This window comes from Equus przewalskii, chromosome 14 (genome assembly GCF_037783145.1).
Source record: "Equus przewalskii isolate Varuska chromosome 14, EquPr2, whole genome shotgun sequence".
NCBI lineage: Eukaryota > Metazoa > Chordata > Mammalia > Perissodactyla > Equidae > Equus > Equus przewalskii.
The window spans coordinates 63,588,966-63,603,682 of record NC_091844.1 but is presented as its reverse complement, the minus strand read 5'-3'; the positions used below and the strand labels follow the sequence as shown (position 1 = coordinate 63,603,682).

At 36.5% G+C, this 14,717-nt stretch overlaps 1 protein-coding gene across 5 annotated transcripts in view; it reads left to right on the top strand.

Annotated features, from left to right (window-relative positions):
* The window catches only part of TTC27 (tetratricopeptide repeat domain 27), a 177,876-nt gene that overhangs the window by 94,497 nt on the left and 68,662 nt on the right, over positions 1 to 14,717 (top strand). For all 5 annotated transcript variants that reach the window (XM_070574210.1, XM_070574213.1, XM_070574214.1 and 2 more), the window contains 2 exons: positions 5,050 to 5,145; positions 8,978 to 9,100. In XM_070574210.1, coding sequence (XP_070430311.1) covers positions 5,050 to 5,145; positions 8,978 to 9,100 — 219 coding nt within the window. The remainder of the gene's footprint in view (positions 1 to 5,049; positions 5,146 to 8,977; positions 9,101 to 14,717) is intronic.

The following is a 14,717-nucleotide window of genomic DNA, read 5'->3' as shown; positions in this document are numbered from 1 at the left end:
CACATCTCAATAATCACTCTAAATGTAAATGGATTGAACTCCCCAATCAAAAGACACAGAGTGGCAGGATGGATCAAAGAACAAGATCCAACAATATGCTGCCTCCAGGAAACACACCTCAGCCCCAAAGACAAACACAGACTCAGAGTGAAGGGATGGAGAACAATACTCGAAGCTAATAATGAACAAAAGAAAGCAGGTGTCGCTATACTAATATCAGACAAGGTAGATTTCAAAGCAAAACAGATAAAGAAAGATAAAGAGGGACAGTATATAATGATAAAAGGGACTCTCCACCAAGAAGACATAACACTTATAAATATATACGCACCCAACACAGGAGCACCAAAATTTGTAAAGCAAGTCTTAATAGAACTAAAAGAAGACATCAACAACAGTACAATAATAGTAGGGGACCTCAACACACCATTAACACCAATGGACAGAACATCCAGACAGAAAATCAACAAGGAAATAATAGAATTAAATGAAAAATTAGACCAGATGGACTTAATAGATATATATAGAACACTTCATCCAAAAACAGCAGGTTACACATTCTTCTCAAGTGCACATGGAACATTCTCAAGGATTGACCATATTTTGGGAACCAAAGCAAACATCAATAAATACAAGAGAGTTGAAATAATATCAAGCATCTTTTCTGATCATAACGCTATTAAACTAGAAATCAACTACAAGAAAAAAGCAGAGAAAGGTGCAAAAATGTGGAGACTAAACAACACGCTTCTCAACAAACAATGGATCATTGAAGAAATTAAAGAAGAAATCAAATATTATCTGGAGACAAATGAAAATGAGAACACGACATACCAAATCATTTGGGATGCAGCAAAAGCAGTCCTAAGAGGGAAATTCATCGCAATACAGGCCCACCTCACTAAACAAGAAAAAGCTCACATAAGCAACCTCAAATGACACCTAACAGAACTAGAAAAAGAAGAACAAACAAAGCCCAGAGTCAGTAGAAGGAGGGAAATAATAAAAATAAGAGCAGAAATAAATGATATTGAAACAAAAAAGAGAATAGAAAGGATCAATGAAACAAAGAGTTGGTTCTTCGAAAGAATTGACAAAATTGACAAACCCCTAGCCAGACTCACCAAGAAAAGAAGAGAGAAATCGCAAATTAATAAAATTAGGAATGACAGAGGAGAAATCACAACAGATACCAATGAAATACAAGAGATCGTAAGAGAATACTATGAAAAACTATATGCCAACAAATTGAACAACCTGGAAGAAATGGACAAATTCCTAGACTCCTACAATCTCCCCAAACTGAATCAGGAAGAAATGGAGAATCTGAATAGGCCAATCACAAGTAAGGAAATAGAAACGGTAATCAAAAACCTCCCCAAAAATAAGAGTCCAGGACCAGACGGCTTCTCTGGAGAATTCTACCAAACATTCAAAGAAGACTTAATACCTATTCTCCTCAAACTGTTCCAGAAAATTGAGAAAGATGGAGAACTCCCTAACACATTCTATGAAGCCAACATCACCCTGATCCCCAAACCTGACAAGAACAACACAAAGAAGGAGAACTACAGGCCGATATCACTGATGAACATAGATGCAAAAATCCTCAACAAAATTTTGGCAAACCGATTACAGCAATACATCAAAAAGATTATACACCATGATCAAGTGGGATTTATACCAGGGACACAGGGATGGTTCAACATCCGCAAGTCAATCAACGTGATACACTACATCAACAAAATGAAAAACAAAAACCACATGATCATCTCAATAGATGCAGAGAAAGCATTCGACAAGATCCAACACCCATTTATGATAAAAACCCTCAGTAAAATGGGTATAGAAGGAAAGTACCTCAACATAATAAAGGCCATATATGATAGACCCACAGCCAACATCATACTCCATGGACAAAAACTGAAAGCCATCCCTCTGAGGACAGGAACAAGACAAGGGTGCCCACTTTCACCACTCCTATTCAACATAGTACTGGAGGTGCTGGCCAGAGCAATTCGGCAGGAAAAAGAAATAAAAGGAATCCAAATAGGTAACGAAGAAGTAAAACTCTCGCTGTTTGCAGACGACATGATCTTATATATAGAAAACCCCAAAGAATCCACAGAAAAGCTATTAGAAATAATCAACAACTACAGCAAAGTAGCAGGGTATAAAATTAACGTGCATAAATCAGTAGCATTTCTATACACTAACAATGAACTAACAGAAAAAGAACTCAAGAACTCAATCCCATTCACAATCGCAACGAAAAGAATAAAATACCTTGGGATAAACTTAACCAAGGAAGTGAAGGATCTATACAATGAAAACTACAAGACTTTCTTGAAAGAAATTGACGATGACATAAAGAGATGGAAAGACATTCTTTGCACATGGATTGGAAGAATAAACATAGCTAAAATGTCCATACTACCTAAAGCAATATACAGATTCAATGCTATCCCAATCAGAATCCCAAGAACATTCTTCACAGATATTGAACAAACAATCCTAAAATTCATATGGGGCAACAAAAGACCGCGAATTGCTAAAGCAATCCTGAGCAAGAAAAACAAAGCCGGTGGAATCACAATCCCCGATTTCAAAACATACTACAAAGCTACAGTGATCAAAACAGCATGGTACTGGTACAAAAACAGGTCCACAGATCAATGGAACAGAATTGAAAGCCCAGAGATAAAACCACACATCTATGGACAGCTAATCTTCGACAAAGGAGCAGAGGGCCTACAATGGAGAAAAGAAAGTCTCTTCAACAAATGGTGCTGGGAAAACTGGACAGCCACATGCAAAAGATTGAAAATTGACCATTCTTTTTCACCACACACCAAAATAAACTCAAAATGGATCAAAGACCTAAAGATTAGGCCTGAGACAATAAGTCTTTTGGAAGAGAATATAGGCAGTACACTCTTTGACATCAGTTTCAAAAGAATCTTTTCGGACGCTGTAACTCCTCAGTTGAGGGAAACAATAGAAAGAATAAACAAGTGGGACTTCATCAGACTAAAGAGCTTCTTTAATGCAAGGGAAAACAGGATTGAAACAAAAAAACAGCTCACTAATTGGGAAAAAATATTCACAAGCCACTTATCCGACAAAGGGTTAATCTCCATAATATACAAAGAACTCACACGGCTTAACAACAAAAAAACAAACAACCCGATCAAAAAATGGGCAGAGGACATGAACAGACATTTCTCAAAAGAAGATATGAATATGGCCAATAGACACATGAAAAGATGTTCATCATCGCTAATCATCAGGGAAATGCAAATCAAAACTACACTAAGATATCACCTTACACCCGTTAGATTGGCAAAAACATCCAAAACCAAGAGTGACAAATGTTGGAGAGGTTGTGGAGAAAAAGGAACCCTCATACACTGTTGGTGGGAATGCAAACTGGTACAACCACTATGGAAAACAGTATGGAGATTTCTCAAAAAGTTAAAAATAGAAATACCCTATGACCCAGCCATCCCATTGCTGGGTATCTATCCTAAGAACCTGATATCAGAAATCTCAAGAGTCCGTTGCACCCCTATGTTCATTGCAGCATTATTTACAATAGCCAAGACGTGGAACCAGCCTACATGCCCAGAAACTGATGATTGGATAAAGAAGATGTGGTATATATACACAATGGAATACTACTCAGCCATAAAAAAAGACAAAATCGGCCCATTCACAACAACGTGGATGGACCTCGAGGGTATTATGTTAAGCGAAATAAGCCAGTCAGAGAAAGACGAACTCTATATGACTCCACTCATAGGTGGAATTTAGTATATTGATATGGAGATCTGATCGGTGGTTACCAGGGAAAAGGGGGGGTGGGGGGAGGGCACAGAGGGGGAAGTGGTGTACCCACAACATGACTAACAAAAATGTACAACTGAAATCTCACAAGGTTGTAATCTATCATAACATTAATAAAAAAAAAAAAAGTGTCATGATGTTGTTTTTGGCTTTATTATTATTATTATTAAGAATTAGTTATTTTTTTCTTTCCAAAGAAAGGAAAAAAATTTGATGAAAAGAAAAATTTGCTCCCCTTTTGATGAAGTAGTTCAGTGAACCTTTTATTTATATATTGTGACCATATGTATTCAGCCAGAAGTTTTTCTTCTTTCTCTCTCCTACAACTAAATAGCTTTGGGCAAAAGCATGCAACCTTTTCGCTATTAGGTTTCTCTGAAGTAAGGCCAGAAAGCTTTAAAAATATTTTGACCATGATGGTTTAGGAGTCTGGTTATGTCTCAATTTGTTACGATTGACTTGATTGAATAACATCTTGGATTGTGAAAGAAGTGACGTAATGAGTGTTTTTTCATTGTACAGGGTGTTCTTAGGCTAACAAATATATCTCCCACCTACTATGATAGGGAGAAGCCCCAAGTTAGGGGCAGTTTCCCTGCTTGGAAACTGGTCTCTTTGTTTTGGGCTTTTCCTGGGATATGTTAGATTCTTGTCCTTTTCTTTCTTCTGAGGAGGTTTGGACTTGTTACCTCTTACTTTCTTCGAGATTTTCAATTTTAAAAATTAATTTTGTAAACACTTGAAGCAATTTGAAACTTACGGAAAAGTTGCAAGTACAGTACAGCTGTCTTTTGTATCCTGAAGCAGTGGAAAGTAAGTTGCTGATATGGTGCTTCAGCATCCTCAAATACAAGGGTATTCTCCTATATAACCTATGTAATATGTGCATTAACATTGACATATTGTTACCATCTAATCCTCACAAGACAGGCTTGTTAAAACTAGTCAACTGAAAACTAGTCAACTGGCAGAAAAAAAGAAAAGAAAAAAATTTAACTACTGCGTTATGAAAAAAAGATTAACTTTAAATTTTTTTAAACATAAAGAAATTAAAGAAAAATTCACATATTCCTATCACCTTATCAAAGTGACTTGTGTTCTTTATTGTTTATATGCACGTTTGTATAACTTTTACAATAAGAATCTTCTTTATATTAAAAAGTTATTACACATATAGATTCTGATTAGATATGTGCTCTTAAGGCTCTTGCAGATCAATTTGAAGATAAGACTACATCTGTATTGGAACGTCTGAAGATGTTCTATTGCTGTCGAGTACCACCTCACTGGGCCATTCAGGTATTTTTCTTGTTGCTTGTCATTGCATATGGAAATTACTTTGCATTTGAAAGATAATTGCAGGGGCCGGCCGGTGGCGCAGCAGTTAAGTACGCACGTTCCGCTTTGGCAGTCCGGGGTTCCCCAGTTCACATCCCAGGTGCAGACATGGCACCACTTGGCAAGCCATGCTGTGGCACGTGTCCCACATATAAAGTAGAGGAATATGGGCATGGATGTTAGCTCGGGGCCAGTCTTGCTCAGCAAAAAAGAGGAGGATTGGCGGCAGATGTTAGCTCAGGGCTAATCTTCCTGAAAAAAAAAAAAGAAAGAAAGAAAGATAAATGCATGAGAAAAGAATGATTTTTAATTATGTTTGTGTTTTCAAATATTTCAGTGAAAAGAAAAGTATCTAGCTACGGATGGACTGTTACTTCAAATAGCTGTTTTGATTAAAATTTGATTTTTTAAATTACTTTGATTAAAGTGATATTAGATTTTTAAAACATTTTTGAAAGAATTTAAAACTAGATTAAATAGAATCCTTGAAATTAAATAATAGGAGAACCACAAAAACTTCCATTTTCAAAATAACTTTTTATATTTAAAAGCTCTTTAAGAACTTTCTGCCAAAGAGTGAACCTTTTAACCAAGTTGTGTGCAGAAAGTAAAAGAAAACAACTATTTGATACTCTGTATTGTGCGAAACTCTTAACTGCTCTCCTCTTTCTGAGGAATACCTGGTGCAGCTCCTAAAGCCGCGTGTTGGGCTGGAGATCCTGGCCCCTTCGCCTTGGTTCTCCTGTGTTATAGGTCCCCTGTTCTGTAAAAGTTTTAGCACTGAGGGCAACTGAGACATCTGTTCCAGTTTCTTAATTTTACAGAGAAGAAAATTGGGGTCCAGTGCAATTAACTGCCGTTTTCCAGTGTTGGTCACATAGCTGTTCATAAACTAGATCTCTAATTTCCCAACTTTTAGTCTAGTTTACCTCCTTCTTTATCTCTTCACGGGGTTGTAATTGTACTGGCTAATAACAACTGACTTTTACCACACACTTCACATAAGGCACACATTTTGTTCTGCATTTCAAGCATCTTATCTTATTTTATTGCAACAATTTTGTGAAATATCCCCATTTTACAGATGAAGAAGCTATGGCACAGGAAGGTTAAGTGAAGTCAAATCCTGCCAGCCAGATATGTCTAGAGGATTTGGTAACTGTTGTCATTTTAACTAGCTTCCCTCCTCTTTCTCTTGTGGATTACGCACACATGCAGTGATTTAGAATTATAAATGCCAACCCACCATTCAATCTCTCAGAATCCTCCTTTTAAGATTTCTTAGCGTAGGTTATACTCAAGCACAGGGCAAACTAAGGGATTTATTACACATTGGAATTCAGTTTATCTATTGAGGAGTCTCAATAAAACATAGGCAAATAAAAAGCTTTATTATATCATCTCAAAAGGAGTAGCTTCTTCATCAATTGGTGTTAACAACTGGAATTTTTTGGCGTGTTTTTGACCCTGATCTGTGAAATTTGTTAAGTGCTTTGTACTGTGTGGTTTGTGGTGGAGAAACATTGCAGACTCTGAGCTATTATTATGACAAAACATATGTCTGTCGAGGGTGTAGCTTTTAATCTTTTTCTGAACAGAAGCATTAGTACAATTAAATACTGTTCAAGTAGAATTTAGGCTAAATGTTTATTTTATCTGCTTAGGAATCTGTAGATTTGGGGATCTTGGATAAACATTCTCTTTCATTAAGAAATTAAATCATTTTTCTTGCATTATAGGGAGTAATCCATATCTTTATGTATTATTTTTAAAGAGCAGGAAATAACGGCAAAGTTATTGTAAAAAGAGATTTAGTCTTTACTCTGTCACTAACTAGCCATATCAGCTTGGATGCCGTAACTTTCTTCATCAATTAAATGAAAAGATTAAACTACTTACTGTGTGAGCCTAAGATTCATTCCAGCTTCTACATACTATCTTCAGTTTTTGAAAATGTCCAATCATATATTCTAAAAAAGCCAAATGCTCCTGTATTTCATGGGGTACGAAATGTTGGACCATCTTCCTTATTTATTTTGATAATATATTAGCTTATTTTTCAGGTATATTTCATTTTACTTTCTAATTTTGTCAATCCTATATTTTCCATATCCATTAGCTTAACTCTTAAATATGTATTGAATTTTTGAGGAAGTGGTAAAATGTATTTAAGAGAAAACAGCACAGTTCTCACTAATAGGGTTTCATAGCTCATTCAAGGTATTCACCTACTTTTGTAACTTTTCCATTATTTTTTCCTTTCCTGCAGGATGGGCCACTTATAAACCGTAATATATTATTTTTGAATGTGTTTAACTTTCATTGACCTTACCACAATTTGTCCTTTTTTATCTGCCAAGGACTGGGAAATTAGGGAGCTAAGTTTTTTAGAATGTGCTTAAGATAAATCTAAGTAGACTTGAGTGAGAAAGAGCCAGAGATGCTGTCATGAATAAAGTACACGAGTACTAATGCATAGATTTTGTCATTTATATTGACTGCTTACAGTTTTAATTAATTATTTGGTTCAATTTCCTTTTATTTTTTTCCAGTTTGAGATATAATTGACATATAACGTTGTATGGTTTAAGGTGTACAACAATGATTTGATATATGTATAAATTGTGCAGTGATTGCTACAGTAAGTTTAGTTAACATCTATCACCTCACATAGTTGCAAATTTCTTTTTCTTGTGATGTGAACTTTTATGATCTAGTCTCTTAGCAACTTCCAAATATACAATATAGTATTGTTAACTATAGTTACTATGCTGTACATTACATCTCCAAGACTTATTTATCTTATAACTGAAAGTTTGTACCTTTTGGCCACCTTCACTCATTTCTGCTACCCCTTGCCTCTGGCAACCAGCAGTTTGTTCTCCATTTCTATGAGTTCAGTTTTTTTTAGAATCCACATATAAGGGAGATTGTACAGTATTTGTCTTTTTCTGTGTGACTTATTAGCGTAATGCCCTCAAGGTCCATCCATGTTCTCGCAGATGGCAGGATTTCCCTCTTTTTTAATGGCAGAATAGTATTGCACTGTGTATATATATATATATATAGACACACACACACACATTTTCTTTATCCATTCATCTGTAGATGGATACTTAGATTGCTTCCATGTCTTGGCTATCATTGATACTGCTGCAGTGAACATGGGGATGCAGAGGTCTCTTTGAGATAGTCATTTAATTTACTTTGGTTATATACCCAGAAGTAGAATTGCTGGATCATGTGGTAGTTCTATTTTTAGCTTTTTGAGGAATCTCCATACAGTTTTCCATAGTGGTTTACATTGCCACAGTGGTTACATTTCCATAGTGGTTTACTAGTTTACATTTCTACCACCAGTACACAAGGGTTCCCTTTTTTCACATCCTTACCAACGGTTGTTATGTCTTGTCTTTTTGATGATATCCATACTAGCTAGAGTTTTAAAAATTGATTTATTGGGTCTCAGCTTTACAAATCAGAGATTGTCATGTATGGAATCTCTAAGTAAGAAAGAAGTATTGATTTTACTTTTTAAGTTCATAGAAAAAAATTGATATATTGAGTATTTTGAACAGTTTCTATATTTTTAATTCATCACCCCCTATAAAGAAGCTTGCTAAAGGAAAAGTAAGTGTTGAATCATTGCTAATTAGTAGAGGTTGGGTTATAGAAGTTATGAACTTATTACAATAAGTAGACCCTTAAAATGGCAGATTGGATATATCTCCTGTGAAACAGGAATCTATCTTTCAATAAGGAAATGCTCATTATTTTAATTCGATTTTTCTAGCACCAACTTGCAAGTTTACTCTTTGAGCTTGGATGTACCAGTTCAGCTCTTCAGATATTTGAGAAGCTAGAAATGTGGGAAGATGTTGTCATTTGTTATGAAAGAGCCGGGCAGCATGGGAAGGTAAGTAATAGTAAAATTCTGTGTACCGGTGAGAGCCTTTCCTCTTTGAGCATCTTCTCACTTGTTTTGGTTTTTTTAAACTCACTTTTGCCAATAGTTCACTTATATTCCTGTTTTCACCTCTTTCCCCATAAATCTTTTTACTGTTTTCTCTGATTTCTGTTGGGACAGATTATTTTGCATGTATGCATGTGTATGTGTATATAAAAGAGAAAAGCAGGCCAAAATTGATATGATACTTGATGTTTAAGAATGAATAATGAAAGCTTTAATGACGCTGCATTTTGATCTTTCTTTTACTACTCTTCTCCTGTAGGACAACTTCAAGGTGAAATATTCGGAATTATTTTAAGCATCATTGGGTTGCCTGATGATCAGAGGCCTTGGATCTAAAGGGAGGTTACCTAGGAGAGAGAGCAGCTGGCTCAGCCTGTAGAAGAAAGTCCAAAGGGTGTGACGACCCCCCTTGGGGCAGACTTGTCAAGTGTGTAATGCACATTCAATTCCACCCTTAAATTGGGTCAAGAGGGAAAATGTTGCAATATTGCATCTGTTATTAATCTGTTGTTTTATCCCTCATAAATGAACAGAATTTTAAAAAGAATAAGGGGCTCTGCATTGTGAATAGCTGTTAAAACTGACATATTGAAGTCATATGTTAATTTTGGATTAAAATTTTAAATGACTAAATTTCTATCATAGTATACAAGCAGAGTAAAACCCACCAATTGTATCATTTATATCTACAGTCAACCTTTTGCCATCACCCTAAAAGAGAGAAATAGTGGGACAAGAACTTATGTGTCTGTTTCTTAAATACCTTCCCAAGTATGCCGATTTTAGACATAGTAAAAGTTACAGTCCTTTCATTAATCACTAAAGGCAATAAAGGTCTTTCAATTGTATTGACTTACGGAAAAGCCAGCATGGGAATAAAATTTTATTGTAGAAGATTATAGAATTGTAATATTTCATCCTGGGAAAGAGCTCCATAATCATCTCTTCCAGTTTCCTCCTTTTCCAAATAAGGAAAGGTGCCTGTAATGATTTGCCTCAGGTCACAAAGCTAGTTATTGATTATTAGCTTGAGTGGCAACATAGCATAGTAGTTAAAAGCATAGCCTCTAGACTCTAGCTGCCTGGATTCAAATGCTAGTCTTGCTGCATGCTAGCTTTGTGATATTGGGCAAGTTACTCAATCCCTCAACTCCCCAGTTTCCTCATCTAGAGGCACATAATCTACCTGCCTTACAGGTTTGCACGACATAATGTATGTTGAGTACATAGAATGATGCTTTCCTCAGTGCTACGTGAGTGTTTGCTGCTATTACTGCTGCGATGCTAAGGCACATATTTTTTCACATTTTAACATCTCTGAATTTGGAATATATCTAACTCAATGGCATCTTCCACTTGCTGTCAGTCAAGCGGCCATCTGGCCAGGTTGTCATTGCCTGTGCTGGGCAAGCTTAGTCATAGCTATATTTAGTGTCATCATTTCAATTGAGGTATGGACACGGTATCAACACTACGTATGTTGGATTTAATTGCCATTTAAAATATCGTCAAAAAGATTCCATTGATTTGGTATTGAAACCAAAAGTTATTGAACACACAGAAAAGGACAGGAGCAAAGTAGAGAGATGTGAATTAGGTATTAGTGCAGTAGACATTTATCATTCGACAAATCATCACAATTCCATTTACTTTTCTTTAAAAAGCAACAACTAAGTGCTGTATGGGAGCCAAGAATGGAAGATACCCCAAAGTAAGATGGAGTAGTGTTTTGTACTGAGATGCATAAAAAAGGTTGCCGTTTAAAATGTCAAGGAATGTATTGAAGGCAGGAAAAACTGAGAAATTTTTCTAAACAGATTTAAAAAATATCAAAGCAAAAAGTATCAATAAGAGGCTGATGTGACTCATTGAAGGCATTATGTCATAATTTAATGGAGAGCATTTTTTCTTTATTAGTTAAGAGTTAGTCTTATGATTAATGGCATCTCGAATTTGATGAAATATAGTATTATGTATCCTCAGGGACTTAAATATTTCTTAGTGCCCATTGTCTGGCACTAAAGCAGCACTCAGATGTTTGTTTAACAAAGGACTGAATGGCTGAATGAGTATCTTGATTCCCAGTCTGACATAATTCTCATTGCGTCATTCTTCACTGGACTAGTCTTTTATGTTGGTCAGTAAATAAATAAATAATAGCTGTGTATAAATTATGGTAGTTTTTGAAATAGTGATTTTTGAAATAATTAACTGAATCACAAATACCGAAAGCACATTTTGAAATAATAAATTTATTTAATTACTTTTAGAAAATGTGGAAAGTAGGGACTTTGCCTAATTGCAGAAGAAAAAATAAGTATGTTCCTTTCAGAGAGTAGATTTATTATGTCCCCCAAAGTCATTGTGGTTATTATTATTTTTTAAAGTTTGCGCATGACCTTGTAAGAAATGTTTTATATTAATGTTACCACACAAAATTGGGGTTCTCTGCCCAACACGCATAAACAAGCCAACTCATTATGGCATCGGCCTTTGGGAAAAGAGATCAGTTTTATTCTGCGAGATTGATTTTCAGGGAGAACAAGGGGTATGTGCCCTCAAATCTGTCTCCCTGATTGAGGATTTGGGGTGAAATTTAAGAGGTTAGGAAGAACAGGATGGCACGGAAATGCTGGTAGACCAGGTTTTGATTGTTGGACTTCAAGTATTTATGGTAAGATTTTAAACATTTATGACAAGGTTCTAAACTTTTACGACGGGGTTCTAAACATTTTTGGTGAGGTGGGGAAGGAATTTTAACTCTGGATCTTCCTGAATGAGGGACCCCTCGCTTCTGATGAGGGTCTAACTTTCAAATTCTGGTCGTTTCCTGGTCCTTGGGTTCTGTGGGAAGGAGGATCTTTGTTTCAAATCACAATTTCTTCTTTTGCGCATGCCCTGGCTCTGTGACTTTGCAGATTTTCTGAAAGGCAATTCTTAATCACTCTGTTGGTCAGAGATGGGGTCAGTTGAACTGGTCCTGGAGGGCCTGCGGTTACAATAATGATAAATTCCCATGTTTTTAATTACTCTAGAAAAATGTGTGTATGTTAATTTTTGGAATATATTGTCATTTACTTTAAGTCTTGTGAGTTGCAGCCAAACGTCCCTCAAAATCTTGATTTTAAAGGCTGATTTATTATTTATTTATTTATTTATTTTAAAGCATTTTTATTTTATTTTTTTTGAGGAAGATTAGCCCTAAGCTAACACCTGCCACCAATCCTCCTCTTTTTTGATGACGAAGATTGGCCCTGAGCTAACATCCGTGCCTGTCTTCCTCTACTTTATATGTGGGACGCCTGCCACAGCATGGCTTGACAAGTGATGCATAGGTCTGCACCCAGGATCCAAACCTGCGAACCCCAGGCTGCCTGGGGCAGAACGTGTGCACTTGTGTGCACTTAACTGCTGCGCCACTGGGCCGGCCCCTAAAGGCTGATTTTAGCATTTTATTTGCCACATAAAAGACTTTCCTTATCTGTTTTTCTTATGCTATGTTTGCAGATGAGTTTAACCATAGACCCTAAAAGGTTTTACATCAAGTTGGAAGTAACTTATTTTTTTCTAAAACAGCTGAGATTCTTTTAGTATTTGGGCATGTGCCAGTAGTTGTCACCACATTTTGATTTAACTAGAAGTTTGTGAAATTTTAATCCTTGCATTTAGTGCCTAATGGCATAATTTAATTTTAAGAGGCAAATTCGGAAAAGTATCTAATTCTCATTATTGTATTCTGGGGCTCATGTTTGCACTCCACTGTTTTAGGGTGTCAGCCTTTCTAATTTAGAAACTACCTGCAGAAATTCTCATTATTTAATGACCATTGGCAAAATAGCTAAAATTACTTTTGCTTGACCTTGGTGTCAGAACTGGTTCTCATCTGTGAGCATTTAGTTTTTTAAAACTGTCTTACGTTATAGCAGTTTCCCCAAGTCCATTCCTATAACAAAATTATTATTTTGTTGGGCAAATTTGGTCCCTGAATGAAAGACAGAGACTGAGCTGGCATGAGCTGCCTGTAGTGGGTGGGGGTGAAGGGAATGGAGAGATAAGGGTTGGGATCTCTTTTGTTTTCTCTTGTTTCTAGAAAACAAGGTTTACCTGAGATTACATAGCCTTCTCTTTTATTATGCTGCATTTGCAGCTCATTGCAGCCATTGGCTTTTAAAAAGTTTTCCTTTAAGTTGCAAGGAAATGTTTTATTTCTGAAATAGCTGAGATTCCTTTAGCATTTGGTTTGATTTTTTTTCCTCTAAGATAGTCTCTTTATATGATTTAAAAGATTTCCCACATGTTCTTTTCCCATGCTACAGCCAGAATGATCTTCCTGAAAGACAAATCTGATGTCATTTGCACTCTTCAATGACTTCCCTTTGTCTCCAGGATGAAGCCAGAGCTCTAGTGTGAATGGTTCACAGACCACTTCATGACCTGACTCCTGCTTGCGTGGCTAACTGCATTGTCCCCATCTCTTTTATCTCACTGTCAGCCCCCTTTGTACTCTGTACTCTCTCGTCCAGACTGTGTCCAAAGTTCCAGGAAGACTATACTGCTTGTAATTTTTGGATTTGCAGCATTGTTGCACCTCAGGACCGTTGTTCATGCTATTGTCTGTTTAGAACTTCTCTTCCTTCAGCTAACTCCTGCTTGTTCTTCAGATTTCTCCTTGACGATTACTCTCTACAGTGACTTTGCCTGTTACCTCCTTCCCTGATTTTGTGGTGTTCTCCCGTGTTGGGTGCTCGAGTGGCACCCAACACCACTGTAATATTCCGTGTGTCGGCTTATCTCACCTACTAAACTGTAAGCTGTTTAAGAACAAGACTTAGGTCTATAGTATTTACAGCTGTCACCTCAACACCTAGCTTAGGCCTGGCACATAGTAAGTACTCAAAAATATTTGCAGAATGAATGACTAGTGACTGTTCACTATGAGTAGTTATTGCATTGAAGCAAATCTCTGAGTAGATACTCCTTGTGGACTTCACATGTTGCGAGATACCTCTCCAACTCCTGCCATATATTCTCTCTCCAAAAACAAATTATGAGATCTCCCCCCTCCCGTTTTAACATTTTAACTTTAGGAATATAAATAGGAGTCTTCAAGGTTTTTTTTGTTTTTTGTTTTTGCTGAAGAAGATTTGCCCTGAGCTAACATTAACATCTGTTGCCAATCTTCCTCTTTTTGCTTGAGGAAGATTCGCCCTGAGCTAACATCTGTGTCAGTATTCCTCTATTTTGTTTGTGGGTCACTGCCACAGCATGGCTGATGAACAAGTGGTATAGGTCTGTGCCCAGAACCAAACCTGGGCTGCTGAAGCAGAGAGTGCCGAACTTAACCACTAGGTCACAGGGCCGGCCCCAGTAATTTTTATTCTTGCTCAGTAGGTGTTAAAGACACTGTGAACATGCTGTTATTATGTAATGAAATTTTTGAGTGCTTCTTATGTAGTACATTCTTATATCATTATGTTGTCATTGCCATATAATATTCATAACAACCTACAAAATGTGAATTGTTTTTGCCACTTTACTGAGTAGCCTTAGAAAGTGGAAG